We start from the raw sequence: 17,224 nt of genomic DNA on the forward strand, positions 1-17,224 counted from the left end.
TCTTCTCTGTCTTCTCTGTCTTCTCTCTCTTCTGTCTCTTCTCTCTCTTCTGTCTCTTCTCTCTTCTGTCTCTTCTGTCTCTTCTCTCTTCTCTTTTCTGTCTCTTCTCTCTCTTCTGTCTCTTCTCTTTTCTGTCTCTTCTGTCTCTTCTGTCTCTTCTGTCTCTTCTGTCTCTTCTCTCTCTTCTGTCTCTCTCACAACCACAGACTCTTGTCTGATATTGTGTCTCTGACATTGTGTGTGTGTGTCAGGTGAGTTCAGTGATGGTTCATCCGAGGCTGGAGGTGTGTACCAGGTGTTGGAGATGCCCTATGAAGGAGAGGATATGAGCATGCTGGTGGTGTTACCCAGACAGGAAGTCCCCCTGGCAGTCCTGGAGCCAATCATCAGAGCCCCTCTTCTGGAGGAGTGGGCCAACAACGTCAAGAGGCAGAAGGTGGAGGTCTACCTGCCCAGGTAGAGGAGAAAACACACACAGACACACTCTCTCACACGCACACACACGCTCAGTCACTCACTCACACTCACACAGTCTCACACTCTCTCACACTCTCTCACTCACACACACGCTCAGTCACTCACTCACACTCTCTCACACTCTCTCACACTCTCTCACTCACTCACACGCTCAGTCACTCACTCACACTCACACAGTCTCACACTCTCTCACACTCTCTCACTCACACACACGCTCAGTCACTCACACAGTCTCACACTCTCTCACACTCTCTCACTCACTCACACGCTCAGTCACTCACTCACACTCTCTCACACTCTCTCACTCACTCACACGCTCAGTCACTCACTCACACAGTCTCACACTCTCTCACACTCTCTCACTCACTCACACGCTCAGTCACTCACTCACACAGTCTCACACTCTCTCACACTCTCTCACTCACTCACACGCTCAGTCACTCACACAGTCTCACACTCTCTCACACTCTCTCACTCACTCACACGCTCAGTCACTCACTCACACTCACACAGTCTCACACTCTCTCACTCACACACACGCTCAGTCACTCACTCACACTCTCTCACACTCTCTCACACTCTCTCACTCACTCACACGCTCAGTCACTCACTCACACTCACACAGTCTCACACTCTCTCACACTCACACACACGCTCAGTCACTCACTCACACTCACACAGTCTCACACTCTCTCACACTCTCTCACTCACTCACACTCACACGCTCACACACTCACACTCTCACACACACTCTCACACACTCTCACACACTCTCGCACACACTCACACACACACACGTTAATCTCTTATATTTATGTGATGTCAGGTTTGATGTGAGACACTTGCTGGCTCACACACACACACACACACACACACACACACACACACACACACACACACTTGTTCCATTGTATGTGTGTGTATTGTCAGGTTTAAGGTTGAGCAGAAGGTAGATCTGAAGGAGACTCTGCAGGATCTGGGCATCAAGAACATCTTCACTAGAGATGCTGACCTCTCCGCCATGACAGGTAGGAGCCCTTCCCAGCCTGCACACGTCTCTCACTCACACACACACACACACCTCCGCCATGACAGGTAGGAGCCCTTCCCAGCCTGCCCACATCTCTCACACACACACACACACCTCCGCCATGACAGGTAGGAGCCCTTCCCAGCCTGCCCACTTCTCTCACACACACACACACACACACACACACACACCTCCGCCATGACAGGTAGGAGCCCTTCCCAGCCTGCACACGTCTCTCACTCACACACACACACACACCTCCGCCATGACAGGTAGGAGCCCTTCCCAGCCTGCCCACTTCTCTCACACACACACACACACACACACACACACACACACACACCTCCGCCATGACAGGTAGGAGCCCTTCCCAGCCTGCCCACATCTCTCACACACACACACACACCTCCGCCATGACAGGTAGGAGCCCTTCCCAGCCTGCACACGTCTCTCACTCACACACACACACACACCTCCGCCATTAAAGTGAGATGACTGTTATTGTTGGTCTTTAATTGGAGTGGTTGTGGGGAAAAGGGTCTGAGGAACAAGCAGCAGTGGGTTTTATACATCTAATGTAATTATACAATATGAGGTGGGGGAACATCAAACAGCATCAGAGAAACTGGCCAACCTCCTGGAGAAAGATTCCAGGTTAATACTCTTGTGTTTACGTGTTCATGTGAATCATCCTGGTGACCTTGGTTCCTTGTACTTTCAGGGATGAGCTCTGACATCACTTCCTATCAACAGAGAACAAGTACAAACTTTTCCAAACCAACAGAATAGTTAAACATGACAGTTTTAGAGCCTTTATTCTCTAAATGTTGGTACAGCAGCTGTTCATACAGTTCCCTATGAAATGACCCGCTGTAAACAGAGCAGCCAGAGTGCTTCAGACAGTGTCCTATGAAATCAATCAATAAAATGTATTTATAAAGCCCTTTTTATATCAGCCAATGTCACAAAGTGCTGTACAGAAACGCAGCCTAAAACCCCAAACAGCAAGCAATGCAGGTGTAGAAGCACGGTGGCTTGGAAAAGCTCCCTAGAAAGGCCAGAACCTAGGAAGAAACCTAGAGAGGAACCAGGCTCTGAGGGGTGGCCAGTCCTCTTCTGGCTGTGACAGGAAATGACCCGCTGTAAACAGAGCAGTGAATTTAACAGACATACACTACCGTTCAAAAGTTTGGGGTCACTTAGAAATGTCGTTGGGTTTTTTTTCCCATTAAAATAACATAAAATTGATCAGAAATATAGTGTAGACATTGTTAATGTTGTTAATGACTATTGTAGCTGGAAACGGCAGATTTTTTTATGGAATATCTACATAGGCGTACAGAGGCCCATTATCAGCAACCATCACTCCTGTGTTCCAATGGCACGTTATGTTAGCTAATCCAAGTTTATCATTTTAAAAGGCTAATTGATCATTAGAAAACCCTTTTGCAATTATGTTAGCACATCTGAAAACTGTTGTTCTGATTAAAGAAGCAATAAAACTGGCCTTTAGACTAGTTGAGTATCTGGAGCATCAGCAGTTGTGGGTTTGATTACAGGCTCAAAATGGCTAGAAACAAAGACCTTTCATCTGAAACTCATCAGTATATTCTTGTTCTGAGAAATGAAGGCTATTCCATGCGAGAAAATTCCAAGAAACTGAAGATCTCATACAACGCTGTGTACTACTCCCTTCACAGAACAGCGCAAACTGGCTCTGACCAGAATAGAAAGAGGAGTGGGAGGCGCCAGTGCAGAGGACAAGTACATTCGTGTCTACTTTGAGAAACAGATGCCTCACAAGTCCTCAGCTGGCAGCTTCATTAAATAATACCCACAAACACCAGTCTCAACGTCAACAGTGAAGAGGCGACTCCGGGATGCTGACCTTCTAGGCAGAGTTCCTCTGTCCAGTGTCTGTTCTTTTACCCATCTTAATCTTTTCTTTTTATTGGCCAGTCTGAGATATGGCTTTTTCTTTGCAACTCTGCCTTGAAGGCCAGCATCCCGGAGTCACCTCTTCACTGTTGACATTGAGACTGGTGTTTTGTGGGTATTATTTCATGAAGCTGCCAGTTAAGGACTTTCAAAAACAAGGACATTTCTAAGTGACCCCAAACTTTTGAACGGTAGTGTATTTATTGATTAGCATTGGGGATAATGTGTAACCAAGTCTTTACTGTGTTGTGGTGTCAACAAATTGCATGTCTGCTTTCGCTGGACATCATCATAGTTTTCTGAACCTATCAGAAATAAACAGCACAACGCTGAGGTGTACATTATTACTTAGCAACGGCTATGGAGGAGAAAGTGGCGCTCTGAGGAACTTTCAAATAGAAACCAAATTGGCTTAACTCTCTATACATGACTCTGATCAGACGGAAAGACACACCTTAAATCTCTACCAAGGTACCTCAAGCTGAGTGGGTCGGTCTGAACATCTCTACCAAGGTACCTCAAGCTGAGTGGGTCGGTCTGAACATCTCTACCAAGGTACCTCAAGCTGAGTGGGTCGGTCTGAACATCTCTACCAAGGTACCTCAAGCTGAGTGGGTCGGTCTGAACATCTCTACCAAGGTACCTCAAGCTGAGTGGGTCGGTCTGAACATCTCTACCAAGGTACCTCAAGCTGAGTGGGTCGGTCTGAACATCTCTACCAAGGTACCTCAAGCCGAGTGGGTCGGTCTGAACATCTCTACCAAGGTACCTCAAGCCGAGTGGGTCGGTCTGAACATCTCTACCAAGGTACCTCAAGCCGAGTGGGTCGGTCTGAACATCTCTACCAAGGTACCTCAAGCCGAGTGGGTCGGTCTGAACATCTCTACCAAGGTACCTCAAGCCGAGTGGGTCGGTCTGAACATCTCTACCAAGGTACCTCATGCTGAGTGGGTCGGTCTGAACATCTCTACCAAGGTACCTCATGCTGAGTGGGTCGGTCTGAACATCTCTACCAAGGTACCTCAAGCTGAGTGGGTCGGTCTGAACATCTCTACCAAGGTACCTCAAGCTGAGTGGGTCGGTCTGAACATCTCTACCAAGGTACCTCATGCTGAGTGGGTCGGTCAGATTGACAGAACGGCGCCATGCGTCAGAGGATGGAAATAGTTGGATAGAGATCTTTAACAGTCTCAGCCAGGAGTGTTAGGAACACTTTACATGTTGGAGTGTGTAATGTGTGTGTGTGTGTGTGTGTTGTCCAGACGGTAAGGACCTGTTCATTGGGAAGGCGGTGCAGAAGGCCTACCTGGAGGTGACAGAGGAGGGGGCGGAGGGAGCTGCAGGATCAGGTGACCTCATGGTTGCATCATCATCATCTCCTCACCTCCACCACCCCTCATCAGAGGACCGTTTTATATCCTGTCCACTTTCTCTATTACCCTTACTGACCTCATCGTTAACTTCCTGAAATTACATTCTGTCTGCGGGGTCTACCCTTACTGTCTTTCTGCTCTCTCTCTCTGTCTCTCTCTCTCTCTCTCTCGCTCTCTGTCTCTCTCTCTGCATCTCTCTCTCTCTCGCTTTCTTTTGCTTTTAAATGTTTCCTTCTCTCTATCCACCTGTGCTCTTGCTATTCCTCTCTCTCAATACCTCCCTCTCTCTCTCTATCCCTCTCTCTTTTCCTCTCTGTTCCTCTCTATCCCTCTCTCTATCCCGCTCTCTATCTCTCTCTCTCCGTCTATTAGTACCCTGTCTCTTTTCTATTCTTCTTGTCAATCTCTGTCAGAGTCGATCCTGTGTGTTGTCTTCCCACTGCAGTACTGTGGTGTCTTCCCACTGCAGTACTGTGGTGTCTTCCCACTGCAGTACTGTGTTGTCTTCCCACTGCAGTACTGTGTTGTCTTCCCACTGCAGTACTGTGTTGTCTTCCCACTGCAGTAATGTGGTGTCTTCCCACTGCAGTACTGTGGTGTCTTCCCACTGCAGTACTGTGGTGTCTTCCCACTGCAGTACTGTGGTGTCTTCCCACTGCAGTACTGTGGTGTCTTCCCACTGCAGTACTGTGGTGTCTTCCCACTGCAGTACTGTGGTGTCTTCCCACTGCAGTACTGTGTTGTCTTCCCACTGCAGTACTGTGTTGTCTTCCCACTGCAGTACTGTGGTGTCTTCCCACTACCGCAGTACTGTGGTGTCTTCCCACTACCGCAGTACTGTGTTGTCTTCCCACTACCGCAGTACTGTGTTGTCTTCCCACTACCGCAGTACTGTGTTGTCTTCCCACTACCGCAGTACTGTGTTGTCTTCCCACTACCGCAGTACTGTGTTGTCTTCCCACTACCGCAGTACTGTGTTGTCTTCCCACTACCGCAGTACTGTGTTGTCTTCCCACTACCGCAGTACTGTGTTGTCTTCCCACTACCGCAGTACTGTGTTGTCTTCCCACTACCGCAGTACTGTGGTGTCTTCCCACTACCGCAGTAATGTGGTGTCTTCCATATGGATGATATATAAACAGTGATGTGGTGTCTTCCCACTACTGCAGTAATGTGGTGTCTTCCCACTACCGCAGTAATGTGGTGTCTTCCCACTACCGCAGTAATGTGGTGTCTTCCATATGGATGATATATAAACAGTAATGTGGTGTCTTCCCACTGCAGTAATGTGGTGTCTTCCATATGGATGATATATAAACAGTAATGTGGTGTCTTCCCACTACTGCAGTACTGTGGTGTCTTCCATATGGATGATATATAAACAGTAATGTGGTGTCTTCCCACTGCAGTAATGTGGTGTCTTCCATATGGATGATATATAAACAGTAATGTGTTGTCTTCCCACTGCAGTACTGTGGTGTCTTCCCACTGCAGTAATGTGGTGTCTTCCATATGGATGATATATAAACAGTAATGTGGTGTCTTCCCACTGCAGTAATGTGGTGTCTTCCATATGGATGATATATAAACAGTAATGTGTTGTCTTCCCACTGCAGTACTGTGGTGTCTTCCCACTGCAGTACTGTGGTGTCTTCCATATGGATGATATATAAACAGTACTGTGGTGTCTTCCCACTGCAGTAATGTGGTGTCTTCCCACTGCAGTACTGTGGTGTCTTCCCACTGCAGTAATGTGGTGTCTTCCCACTACTGCAGTACTGTGGTGTCTTCCCACTACTGCAGTAATGTGGTGTCTTCCATATGGATGATATATAAACAGTAATGTGTTGTCTTCCCACTGCAGTACTATGGTGTCTTCCCACTGCAGTACTGTGGTGTCTTCCCACTGCAGTACTGTGGTGTCTTCCCACTGCAGTACTGTGGTGTCTTCCATATGGATGATATATAAACAGTAATGTGTTGTCTTCCCACTGCAGTACTGTGGTGTCTTCCCACTGCAGTAATGTGGTGTCTTCCATATGGATGATATATAAACAGTAATGTGGTGTCTTCTCACTGCAGTAATGTGGTGTCTTCCATATGGATGATATATAAACAGTAATGTGGTGTCTTCCCACTGCAGTAATGTGGTGTCTTCCATATGGATGATATATAAACAGTAATGTGGTGTCTTCCCACTGCAGTAATGTGGTGTCTTCCATATGGATGATATATAAACAGTAATGTGGTGTCTTCTCACTGCAGTAATGTGTTGTCTTCTCACTGCAGTAATGTGTTGTCTTCCATATGGATGATATATAAACAGTAATGTGGTGTCTTCTCACTGCAGTAATGTGTTGTCTTCCCACTGCAGTAATGTGTTGTCTTCCCACTGCAGTAATGTGTTGTCTTCCCACTGCAGTAATGTGTTGTCTTCCCACTGCAGTAATGTGGTGTCTTCCCACTGCAGTACTGTGGTGTCTTCCCACTGCAGTACTGTGGTGTCTTCCCACTGCAGTACTGTGGTGTCTTCCCACTGCAGTAATGTGGTGTCTTCCATATGGATGATATATAAACAGTAATGTGGTGTCTTCCCACTACTGCAGTAATGTGGTGTCTTCCCACTGCAGTAATGTGTTGTCTTCCATATGGATGATATATAAACAGTAATGTGGTGTCTTCCCACTACCGCAGTAATGTGGTGTCTTCCATATGGATGATATATAAACAGTAATGTGGTGTCTTCCCACTGCAGTAATGTGGTGTCTTCCATATGGATGATATATAAACAGTAATGTGTTGTCTTCCCACTGCAGTACTGTGGTGTCTTCCCACTGCAGTAATGTGGTGTCTTCCATATGGATGATATATAAACAGTAATGTGGTGTCTTCCCACTACTGCAGTACTGTGGTGTCTTCCATATGGATGATATATAAACAGTAATGTGGTGTCTTCCCACTGCAGTAATGTGGTGTCTTCCATATGGATGATATATAAACAGTAATGTGGTGTCTTCCATATGGATGATATATAAACAGTAATGTGGTGTCTTCCAACTGCAGTAATGTGGTGTCTTCCCACTGCAGTACTGTGGTGTCTTCCCACTGCAGTACTGTGGTGTCTTCCCACTGCAGTAATGTGGTGTCTTCCCACTGCAGTACTGTGGTGTCTTCCCACTACTGCAGTAATGTGGTGTCTTCCATATGGATGATATATAAACAGTAATGTGGTGTCTTCCCACTACTGCAGTAATGTGGTGTCTTCCCACTGCAGTAATGTGTTGTCTTCCATATGGATGATATATAAACAGTAATGTGGTGTCTTCCCACTGCAGTACTGTGGTGTCTTCCCACTGCAGTACTGTGGTGTCTTCCATATGGATGATATATAAACAGTAATGTGGTGTCTTCTCACTGCAGTAATGTGTTGTCTTCTCACTGCAGTAATGTGTTGTCTTCCATATGGATGATATATAAACAGTAATGTGTTGTCTTCCCACTGCAGTACTATGGTGTCTTCCCACTGCAGTACTGTGGTGTCTTCCCACTGCAGTACTGTGGTGTCTTCCCACTGCAGTACTGTGGTGTCTTCCATATGGATGATATATAAACAGTAATGTGTTGTCTTCCCACTGCAGTACTGTGGTGTCTTCCCACTGCAGTAATGTGGTGTCTTCCATATGGATGATATATAAACAGTAATGTGGTGTCTTCTCACTGCAGTAATGTGGTGTCTTCCATATGGATGATATATAAACAGTAATGTGGTGTCTTCCCACTGCAGTAATGTGGTGTCTTCCATATGGATGATATATAAACAGTAATGTGGTGTCTTCCCACTGCAGTAATGTGGTGTCTTCCATATGGATGATATATAAACAGTAATGTGGTGTCTTCTCACTGCAGTAATGTGTTGTCTTCTCACTGCAGTAATGTGTTGTCTTCCATATGGATGATATATAAACAGTAATGTGGTGTCTTCTCACTGCAGTAATGTGTTGTCTTCTCACTGCAGTAATGTGTTGTCTTCCCACTGCAGTAATGTGTTGTCTTCCCACTGCAGTAATGTGTTGTCTTCCCACTGCAGTAATGTGTTGTCTTCCCACTGCAGTAATGTGTTGTCTTCCCACTGCAGTAATGTGTTGTCTTCCCACTGCAGTAATGTGGTGTCTTCCCACTGCAGTAATGTGGTGTCTTCCCACTGCAGTACTGTGGTGTCTTCCCACTGCAGTACTGTGGTGTCTTCCCACTGCAGTACTGTGGTGTCTTCCCACTGCAGTAATGTGGTGTCTTCCATATGGATGATATATAAACAGTAATGTGGTGTCTTCCCACTACTGCAGTAATGTGGTGTCTTCCCACTGCAGTAATGTGTTGTCTTCCATATGGATGATATATAAACAGTAATGTGGTGTCTTCCCACTGCAGTAATGTGGTGTCTTCCATATTGATGATATATAAACAGTAATGTGTTGTCTTCCCACTGCAGTACTGTGGTGTCTTCCCACTGCAGTAATGTGGTGTCTTCCATATGGATGATATATAAACAGTAATGTGGTGTCTTCCCACTACTGCAGTACTGTGGTGTCTTCCATATGGATGATATATAAACAGTAATGTGGTGTCTTCCCACTGCAGTAATGTGGTGTCTTCCATATGGATGATATATAAACAGTAATGTGGTGTCTTCCATATGGATGATATATAAACAGTAATGTGGTGTCTTCCCACTGCAGTAATGTGGTGTCTTCCCACTGCAGTACTGTGGTGTCTTCCCACTGCAGTACTGTGGTGTCTTCCCACTGCAGTAATGTGGTGTCTTCCCACTGCAGTACTGTGGTGTCTTCCCACTACTGCAGTAATGTGGTGTCTTCCATATGGATGATATATAAACAGTAATGTGTTGTCTTCCCACTGCAGTAATGTGGTGTCTTCCATATGGATGATATATAAACAGTAATGTGGTGTCTTCCCACTACTGCAGTAATGTGGTGTCTTCCCACTGCAGTAATGTGTTGTCTTCCATATGGATGATATATAAACAGTAATGTGGTGTCTTCCCACTGCAGTACTGTGGTGTCTTCCCACTGCAGTACTGTGGTGTCTTCCATATGGATGATATATAAACAGTAATGTGGTGTCTTCTCACTGCAGTAATGTGTTGTCTTCTCACTGCAGTAATGTGTTGTCTTCCATATGGATGATATATAAACAGTAATGTGGTGTCTTCTCACTGCAGTAATGTGTTGTCTTCTCACTGCAGTAATGTGTTGTCTTCCCACTGCAGTAATGTGTTGTCTTCCCACTGCAGTAATGTGTTGTCTTCCCACTGCAGTAATGTGGTGTCTTCCCACTGCAGTACTGTGGTGTCTTCCCACTGCAGTACTGTGGTGTCTTCCCACTGCAGTACTGTGGTGTCTTCCCACTGCAGTACTGTGGTGTCTTCCATATGGATGATATATAAACAGTAATGTGGTGTCTTCCCACTACTGCAGTAATGTGGTGTCTTCCCACTACCGCAGTAATGTGGTGTCTTCCATATGGATGATATATAAACAGTAATGTGGTGTCTTCCCACTACTGCAGTAATGTGGTGTCTTCCATATGGATGATATATAAACAGTAATGTGGTGTCTTCCCACTACCGCAGTAATGTGGTGTCTTCCATATGGATGATATATAAACAGTAATGTGGTGTCTTCCCACTGCAGTAATGTGGTGTCTTCCATATGGATGATATATAAACAGTAATGTGGTGTCTTCCCACTACTGCAGTACTGTGGTGTCTTCCATATGGATGATATATAAACAGTAATGTGGTGTCTTCCCACTGCAGTAATGTGGTGTCTTCCCACTGCAGTAATGTGGTGTCTTCCATATGGATGATATATAAACAGTAATGTGGTGTCTTCCATATGGATGATATATAAACAGTAATGTGGTGTCTTCCCACTGCAGTAATGTGGTGTCTTCCCACTGCAGTAATGTGGTGTCTTCCCACTGCAGTAATGTGGTGTCTTCCATATGGATGATATATAAACAGTAATGTGGTGTCTTCCATATGGATGATATATAAACAGTACTATGGTGTCTTCCCACTGCAGTAATGTGGTGTCTTCCCACTGCAGTACTGTGGTGTCTTCCCACTGCAGTAATGTGGTGTCTTCCCACTGCAGTACTGTGGTGTCTTCCCACTACTGCAGTAATGTGGTGTCTTCCATATGGATGATATATAAACAGTAATGTGGTGTCTTCCCACTGCAGTACTATGGTGTCTTCCCACTGCAGTACTGTGATGTCTTCCCACTGCAGTACTGTGGTGTCTTCCATATGGATGATATATAAACAGTAATGTGTTGTCTTCCCACTGCAGTACTATGGTGTCTTCCCACTGCAGTACTGTGGTGTCTTCCCACTGCAGTACTGTGGTGTCTTCCATATGGATGATATATAAACAGTAATGTGTTGTCTTCCCACTGCAGTACTGTGGTGTCTTCCCACTGCAGTAATGTGGTGTCTTCCATATGGATGATATATAAACAGTAATGTGGTGTCTTCCATATGGATGATATATAAACAGTAATGTGGTGTCTTCCCACTGCAGTAATGTGGTGTCTTCCATATGGATGATATATAAACAGTAATGTGGTGTCTTCTCACTGCAGTAATGTGTTGTCTTCTCACTGCAGTAATGTGTTGTCTTCCATATGGATGATATATAAACAGTAATGTGGTGTCTTCTCACTGCAGTACTGTGGTGTCTTCCCACTGCAGTAATGTGTTGTCTTCCCACTGCAGTAATGTGTTGTCTTCTCACTGCAGTAATGTGTTGTCTTCCCACTGCAGTAATGTGTTGTCTTCCCACTGCAGTAATGTGTTGTCTTCCCACTGCAGTAATGTGGTGTCTTCCCACTGCAGTACTGTGGTGTCTTCCCACTGCAGTAATGTGGTGTCTTCCATATGGATGATATATAAACAGTGCCCCCTCCTGCTGACTGTTCATTGTCAGTAAATTTAAATGACACTCCATTGTATACTCCTTGCATCCTCTCTCCTCGCCTCCTTCTTAAAACCCATTGGGCAGAAGGGCCGAGGGGAGGGACTCCTGGCTTTCTTATCCAATGGGTTTTGAGAAGGAGGCAAGGAGAAAGGAGAGAGAACGCGAGAAGTATGCAACTGAGAATCTCCCCGTGTGTTGAATGTTCTCTCCCTCTCTGTAGGAATGATGGCCCTCACCAGGACTCTGGTTCTGAACCCTCAGGTCATGGCTGATCACCCCTTCTTCTTCATCATCAGAAACCGCAGGACAGGTATGTGTTACGCTGTCGGTCTGTCTGTCGTACGTCAGTCAGTCTCTGTCTCTTTCTCTCTGTATCTGACCTTAGTATCTTCCCTGACAGTTTCTTTCTCTCCTCCTCTCCAGGTTCTATCCTGTTCATGGGCAGAGTTATGACACCAGAGGTCATCGACCCCACTGACTTCAACAACGACTCCATGTAACTATGAAGACGGCCAATAGGATTCCAGTGTGCTGCTATCCTGCTATGCGGTCATATGCTCAAAACCAATCAGATCCAGGCAAAACGAGGCCATAAACACAACCTTTCCTCTCCCCATCGCTGGCTGTGTTTTTATACTCTTATCGAGAATATATATGATTCCTATTCTATATATTATATATATTGATATATACATATAATGTGACTGTGTTTTGATACTGTAAGCTTTAACCACAAAAGAGAGATGTAAATACACAACATGAACAAAAGTATGTGGACACCTGCTCATCGAACATCTCATTCCAAAATCATGGGCATTAATATGGAGTTGGTCCCCTTTGCTGCTATAACAGCCTCCTCTCTTCTGGAAGGCTTTCCACTAGATGTTGGAACATTGCTGTGGGGACTTGCTTCCATTCAGCCACAAGAGCATTAGTGAGGTTGGGCACTGATGTTGGGTGATTCGACCTGGCTGGCAGTCTGCGATCCAATTCATCCCAAATGTGTTCGATGGGGTTGATGTCAGGGTTCTGTGCAGGCCAGTCAAGTTCTTCCACACTGATCTCGACAAACCATTTCTGTATGGACCTCGCTTTGTGCACGTGGGCATTGTCATGCTGAAACAGCAAAGAGCCTTCCCCAAACTGTTGCCACAAAGTTGGAAGCACAGAATCGTCTAGAATGTCATTGTATGCTGTAGTGTTAAGATTTCCCTTCACTGGAACTAAAGGGCCCGAACCATGAAAAACAGTCCACAATCATTATTCCTCCTCCACCTAATGTAGTTGACACCATGCATTCGGGCAGGTAGCGTTCTCCTGGCATCCGCCAAACCCAGATTCATCCATCATGCTGCCAGATGGTGAAGTGTGATTCATCACTCCAAAGAACATGTTTCTACTGCTTCAGAGTCCAATGGCGGAGAGCTTTATACCACTCCAGCCGACTCTTAGCATTGTGCATGTTGATCTGATGCTTGTGTGCGGCTGCTCGGCCATGGAAACCCATTTCATAAAGCTCCTGATGAACAGTTATTTTGCTGACGTTGCTTCCAGAGGCAGTTTGGAACTCGGTAGTGAGTGTTGAAACCGAGGACAGAATTTGTACACGCTACGCGCTTCAGCACTCTTCGGTCCCGTTCTGTGAGCTTGTGTAGCCTACCACTTTCTTGGCTGAGCCGTTGTTACTCCTAGACGTTTCCACTTCACAATAACAGCACTTAGTTGACCGGGGCAGCTCTAGCAGGGCAGACATTTTATGAACTGAATTGTTGGAAAGGTGCACGTTGAAAGTCGCTGAGCTCTTCAGTACGAGCCATTCTACTGCCAATGTTTGTCTATGGAGATTGCATGGCTGTGTGCTCGATTTTATTACACCTGTCAGCAACGGGTGTGGCTGAAATAGCTGAATGCACTCATTTGAAGGGTTGTCCACATACTTTTGAAAATATAAAGAAAAGTAATGTTTTCTATTATCTATTGGAAACCATAGAAATAAATTATATATCCATGCACTGCTCCTTTCAATTCACTAGCCTCACACACACACACGCACACACGCATAAACACACACACACTGTCGTTTTTACGGTGTGTCTCCCAAATCACCACCATTATATCCCTGTCCGTTTACTACTGTCTTAGATAGCAGACTAGATATTTATTGCAACAACAACAACAAACTAAAAAACGTGTGCAGATAATTTATGTATTTAATCTTGGTTCCTTTTTTATTTATTTGATGCTATAAAAGTACTTGGTTACAATCCTGATGAACTAATATGCCTTATAAGTTGTTGATTTTAGTGGAGGCTTTTGCAGGTAGGTGATCAGGTTGCTAAGAGGCGTGCAGTTGGAGACTGCGTTTGGATGAAACAGGGAGAAATTATAACACCAGCTGTATTCACTCTTTTACTGAAAATTAAATATCAATGTGTTCCAGTTACAATTGTCTGGTGTCTTTTTGTATGTAATTGCATTGAATTGTATTTGGTAACACTACTTTACATTAAATTGCTCTTATACCTATGTAGTAGCATTGTAATTACTCTACTTACATTGCACTGTAATAGTAATTACATAATTTCTGATGATGACCCTCTGAGGTAAAAGGCCACATAACAGTATTGTCACGTTAAGACTAGAAATGACCTTGACAAGCCCTCTGGATGCATCACTATACCTCACAGCGGCAAGAACAGAGTAGGCCTAGACCAAATCTGAGCAATATTATTTTTGGGGCAAGTATAGGACCATCATTTGGCATGGAGGGGGGAGAGAGAGCTGATCACAGAAGTAGTCAATGGCACACGGGAGGACAGACAAGACTAGGGAATGAGGCTGCATCTCATAGGCTTCGTCTCCTCCCTCTCATTCCAGATGATGGAAAGAAAGCTGTAGACATTATCATATCATTACAGAACAATGTTGGCAGCATTATCATATCATTACAGACCCATGTTGGCAGCATTATCATATCATTACAGACCCATGTTGGTAGCATTATCATATTACAGAACCATGTTGGCAGCATTATCATATCATTACAGACCCATGTTGGCAGCATTATCATATCATTACAGACCCATGTTGGTAGCATTATCATATTACAGAACCATGTTGGCAGCATTATCATATCATTACAGATACATGTTGGTAGCATTATCATATTACAGAACCATGTTGGCAGCATTATCATATCATTACAGATACATGTTGGCAGCATTATCATATTACAGAACCATGTTGGCAGCATTATCATAACATTACAGATACATGTTGGCAGCATTATCATATTACAGAACCATGTTGGCAGCGTTATCATATCATTACAGACCCATGTTGGCAGCATTATCATATTACAGAACCATGTTGGCAGCATTATCATAACATTACAGATACATGTTGGCAGCATTATCATATTACAGAACCATGTTGGCAGCATTATCATAACATTACAGATACATGTTGGCAGCATTGTCATATTACAGAACTATGTTGGCAGCATTATCATATTACAGAACAATGTAGGCAGTATAATGTAATTACAGAACAATGTAGGCAGTATAATGTAATTACAGAACAATGTAGGCAGTATAATGTAATTGCAGAACAATGTAGGCAGTATGATGTAATTACAGAACAATGTAGGCAGTATGATATAATTACAGAACAATGTAGGCAGTATAATGTAATTACAGAACAATGTAGGCAGTATAATGTAATTACAGAACAATGTAGGCAGTATAATCATATCATTACAGAACAATGCAGGCAGTATAATGTAATTACAGAACAATGTAGGCAGTATGATACAATTACAGAACAATGTAGGCAGTATAATCATATCATTACAGAACAATGCAGGCAGTATAATGTAATTACAGAACAATGTAGGCAGTATGATATAATTACAGAACAATGTAGGCAGTATAATGTAATTACAGAACAATGTAGGCAGTATGATATAATTACAGAACAATGTAGGCAGTATGATATAATTACAGAACAATGTAGGCAGTATAATGTAATTACAGAACAATGTAGGCAGTATGATATAATTACAGAACAATGTAGGCAGTATGATATAATTACAGAACAATGTAGGCAGTATAATGTAATTACAGAACAATGTAGGCAGTATGATATAATTACAGAACAATGTAGGCAGTATGATATAATTACAGAACAATGTAGGCAGTATAATGTAATTACAGAACCTTGTAGGCAGTATAATGTAATTACAGAACAATGTAGGCAGTATAATGTAATTACAGAACAATGTAGGCAGTATGATATAATTACAGAACAATGTAGGCAGTATAATGTAATTACAGAACAATGTAGGCAGTATGATATAATTACAGAACAATGTAGGCAGTATGATATAATTACAGAACAATGTAGGCAGTATAATGTAATTACAGAACAATGTAGGCAGTATGATATAATTACAGAACAATGTAGGCAGTATGATATAATTACAGAACAATGTAGGCAGTATAATGTAATTACAGAACAATGTAGGCAGTATGATATAATTACAGAACAATGTAGGCAGTATGATATAATTACAGAACAATGTAGGCAGTATAATGTAATTACAGAACCTTGTAGGCAGTATAATGTAATTACAGAACAATGTAGGCAGTATAATGTAATTACAGAACAATGTAGGCAGTATGATATAATTACAGAACAATGTAGGCAGTATAATGTAATTACAGAACAATGTAGGCAGTATGATATAATTACAGAACAATGTAGGCAGTATAATGTAATTACAGAACAATGTAGGCAGTATGATATAATTACAGAACAATGTAGGCAGTATAATGTAATTACAGAACAATGTAGGCAGTATGATATAATTACAGAACAATGTAGGCAGTATAATGTAATTACAGAACAATGTAGACAGTATAATGTAATTACAGAACAATGTAGGCAGTATAATCATATCATTACAGAACAATGCAGGCAGTATAATGTAATTACAGAACAATGTAGGCAGTATAATGTAATTACAGAACAATGTAGGCAGTATGATGTAATTACAGAACAATGTAGCCAGTATGACATAATTACAGAACAATGTTGGCAGTATGATATAATTACAGAACAATGTAGGCAGTATAATGTAATTACAGAACAATGTAGGCACTATAATGTATTTACAGAACAATGTAGGCAGTATAATGTAATTACAGAACAATGTAGGCAGTATGATACAATTACAGAACAATGTAGGCAGTATGATATAATTACAGAACAATGTAGGCAGTATAATGTAATTACAGAACAATGTAGGCAGTATGATATAATTACAGAACAATGTAGGCAGTATAATGTAATTACAGAACAATGTAGGCAGTATGATATAATTACAGAACAATGTAGGCAGTATAA

General features: G+C 43.2%; 1 protein-coding gene across 1 annotated transcript in view; it reads left to right on the top strand.

Moving 5' to 3' along the window:
- Positions 1 to 14,264, top strand: part of LOC106613245 (neuroserpin) — a 50,093-nt gene extending 35,829 nt beyond the window's left edge. Inside the window, exons 5-9 of the mRNA XM_014215316.3 lie at positions 252 to 456; positions 1,408 to 1,505; positions 4,708 to 4,794; positions 12,039 to 12,128; positions 12,242 to 14,264. Of these exons, the coding sequence (XP_014070791.2) occupies positions 252 to 456; positions 1,408 to 1,505; positions 4,708 to 4,794; positions 12,039 to 12,128; positions 12,242 to 12,318 (557 nt within the window). The 3' untranslated portion in view covers positions 12,319 to 14,264. The remainder of the gene's footprint in view (positions 1 to 251; positions 457 to 1,407; positions 1,506 to 4,707; positions 4,795 to 12,038; positions 12,129 to 12,241) is intronic.
- Positions 14,265 to 17,224: the final 2,960 nt, after the last annotated feature.

This window comes from Salmo salar, chromosome 09 (assembly GCF_965601325.2).
Source record: "Salmo salar chromosome 09, fSalSal1, whole genome shotgun sequence".
NCBI lineage: Eukaryota > Metazoa > Chordata > Actinopteri > Salmoniformes > Salmonidae > Salmo > Salmo salar.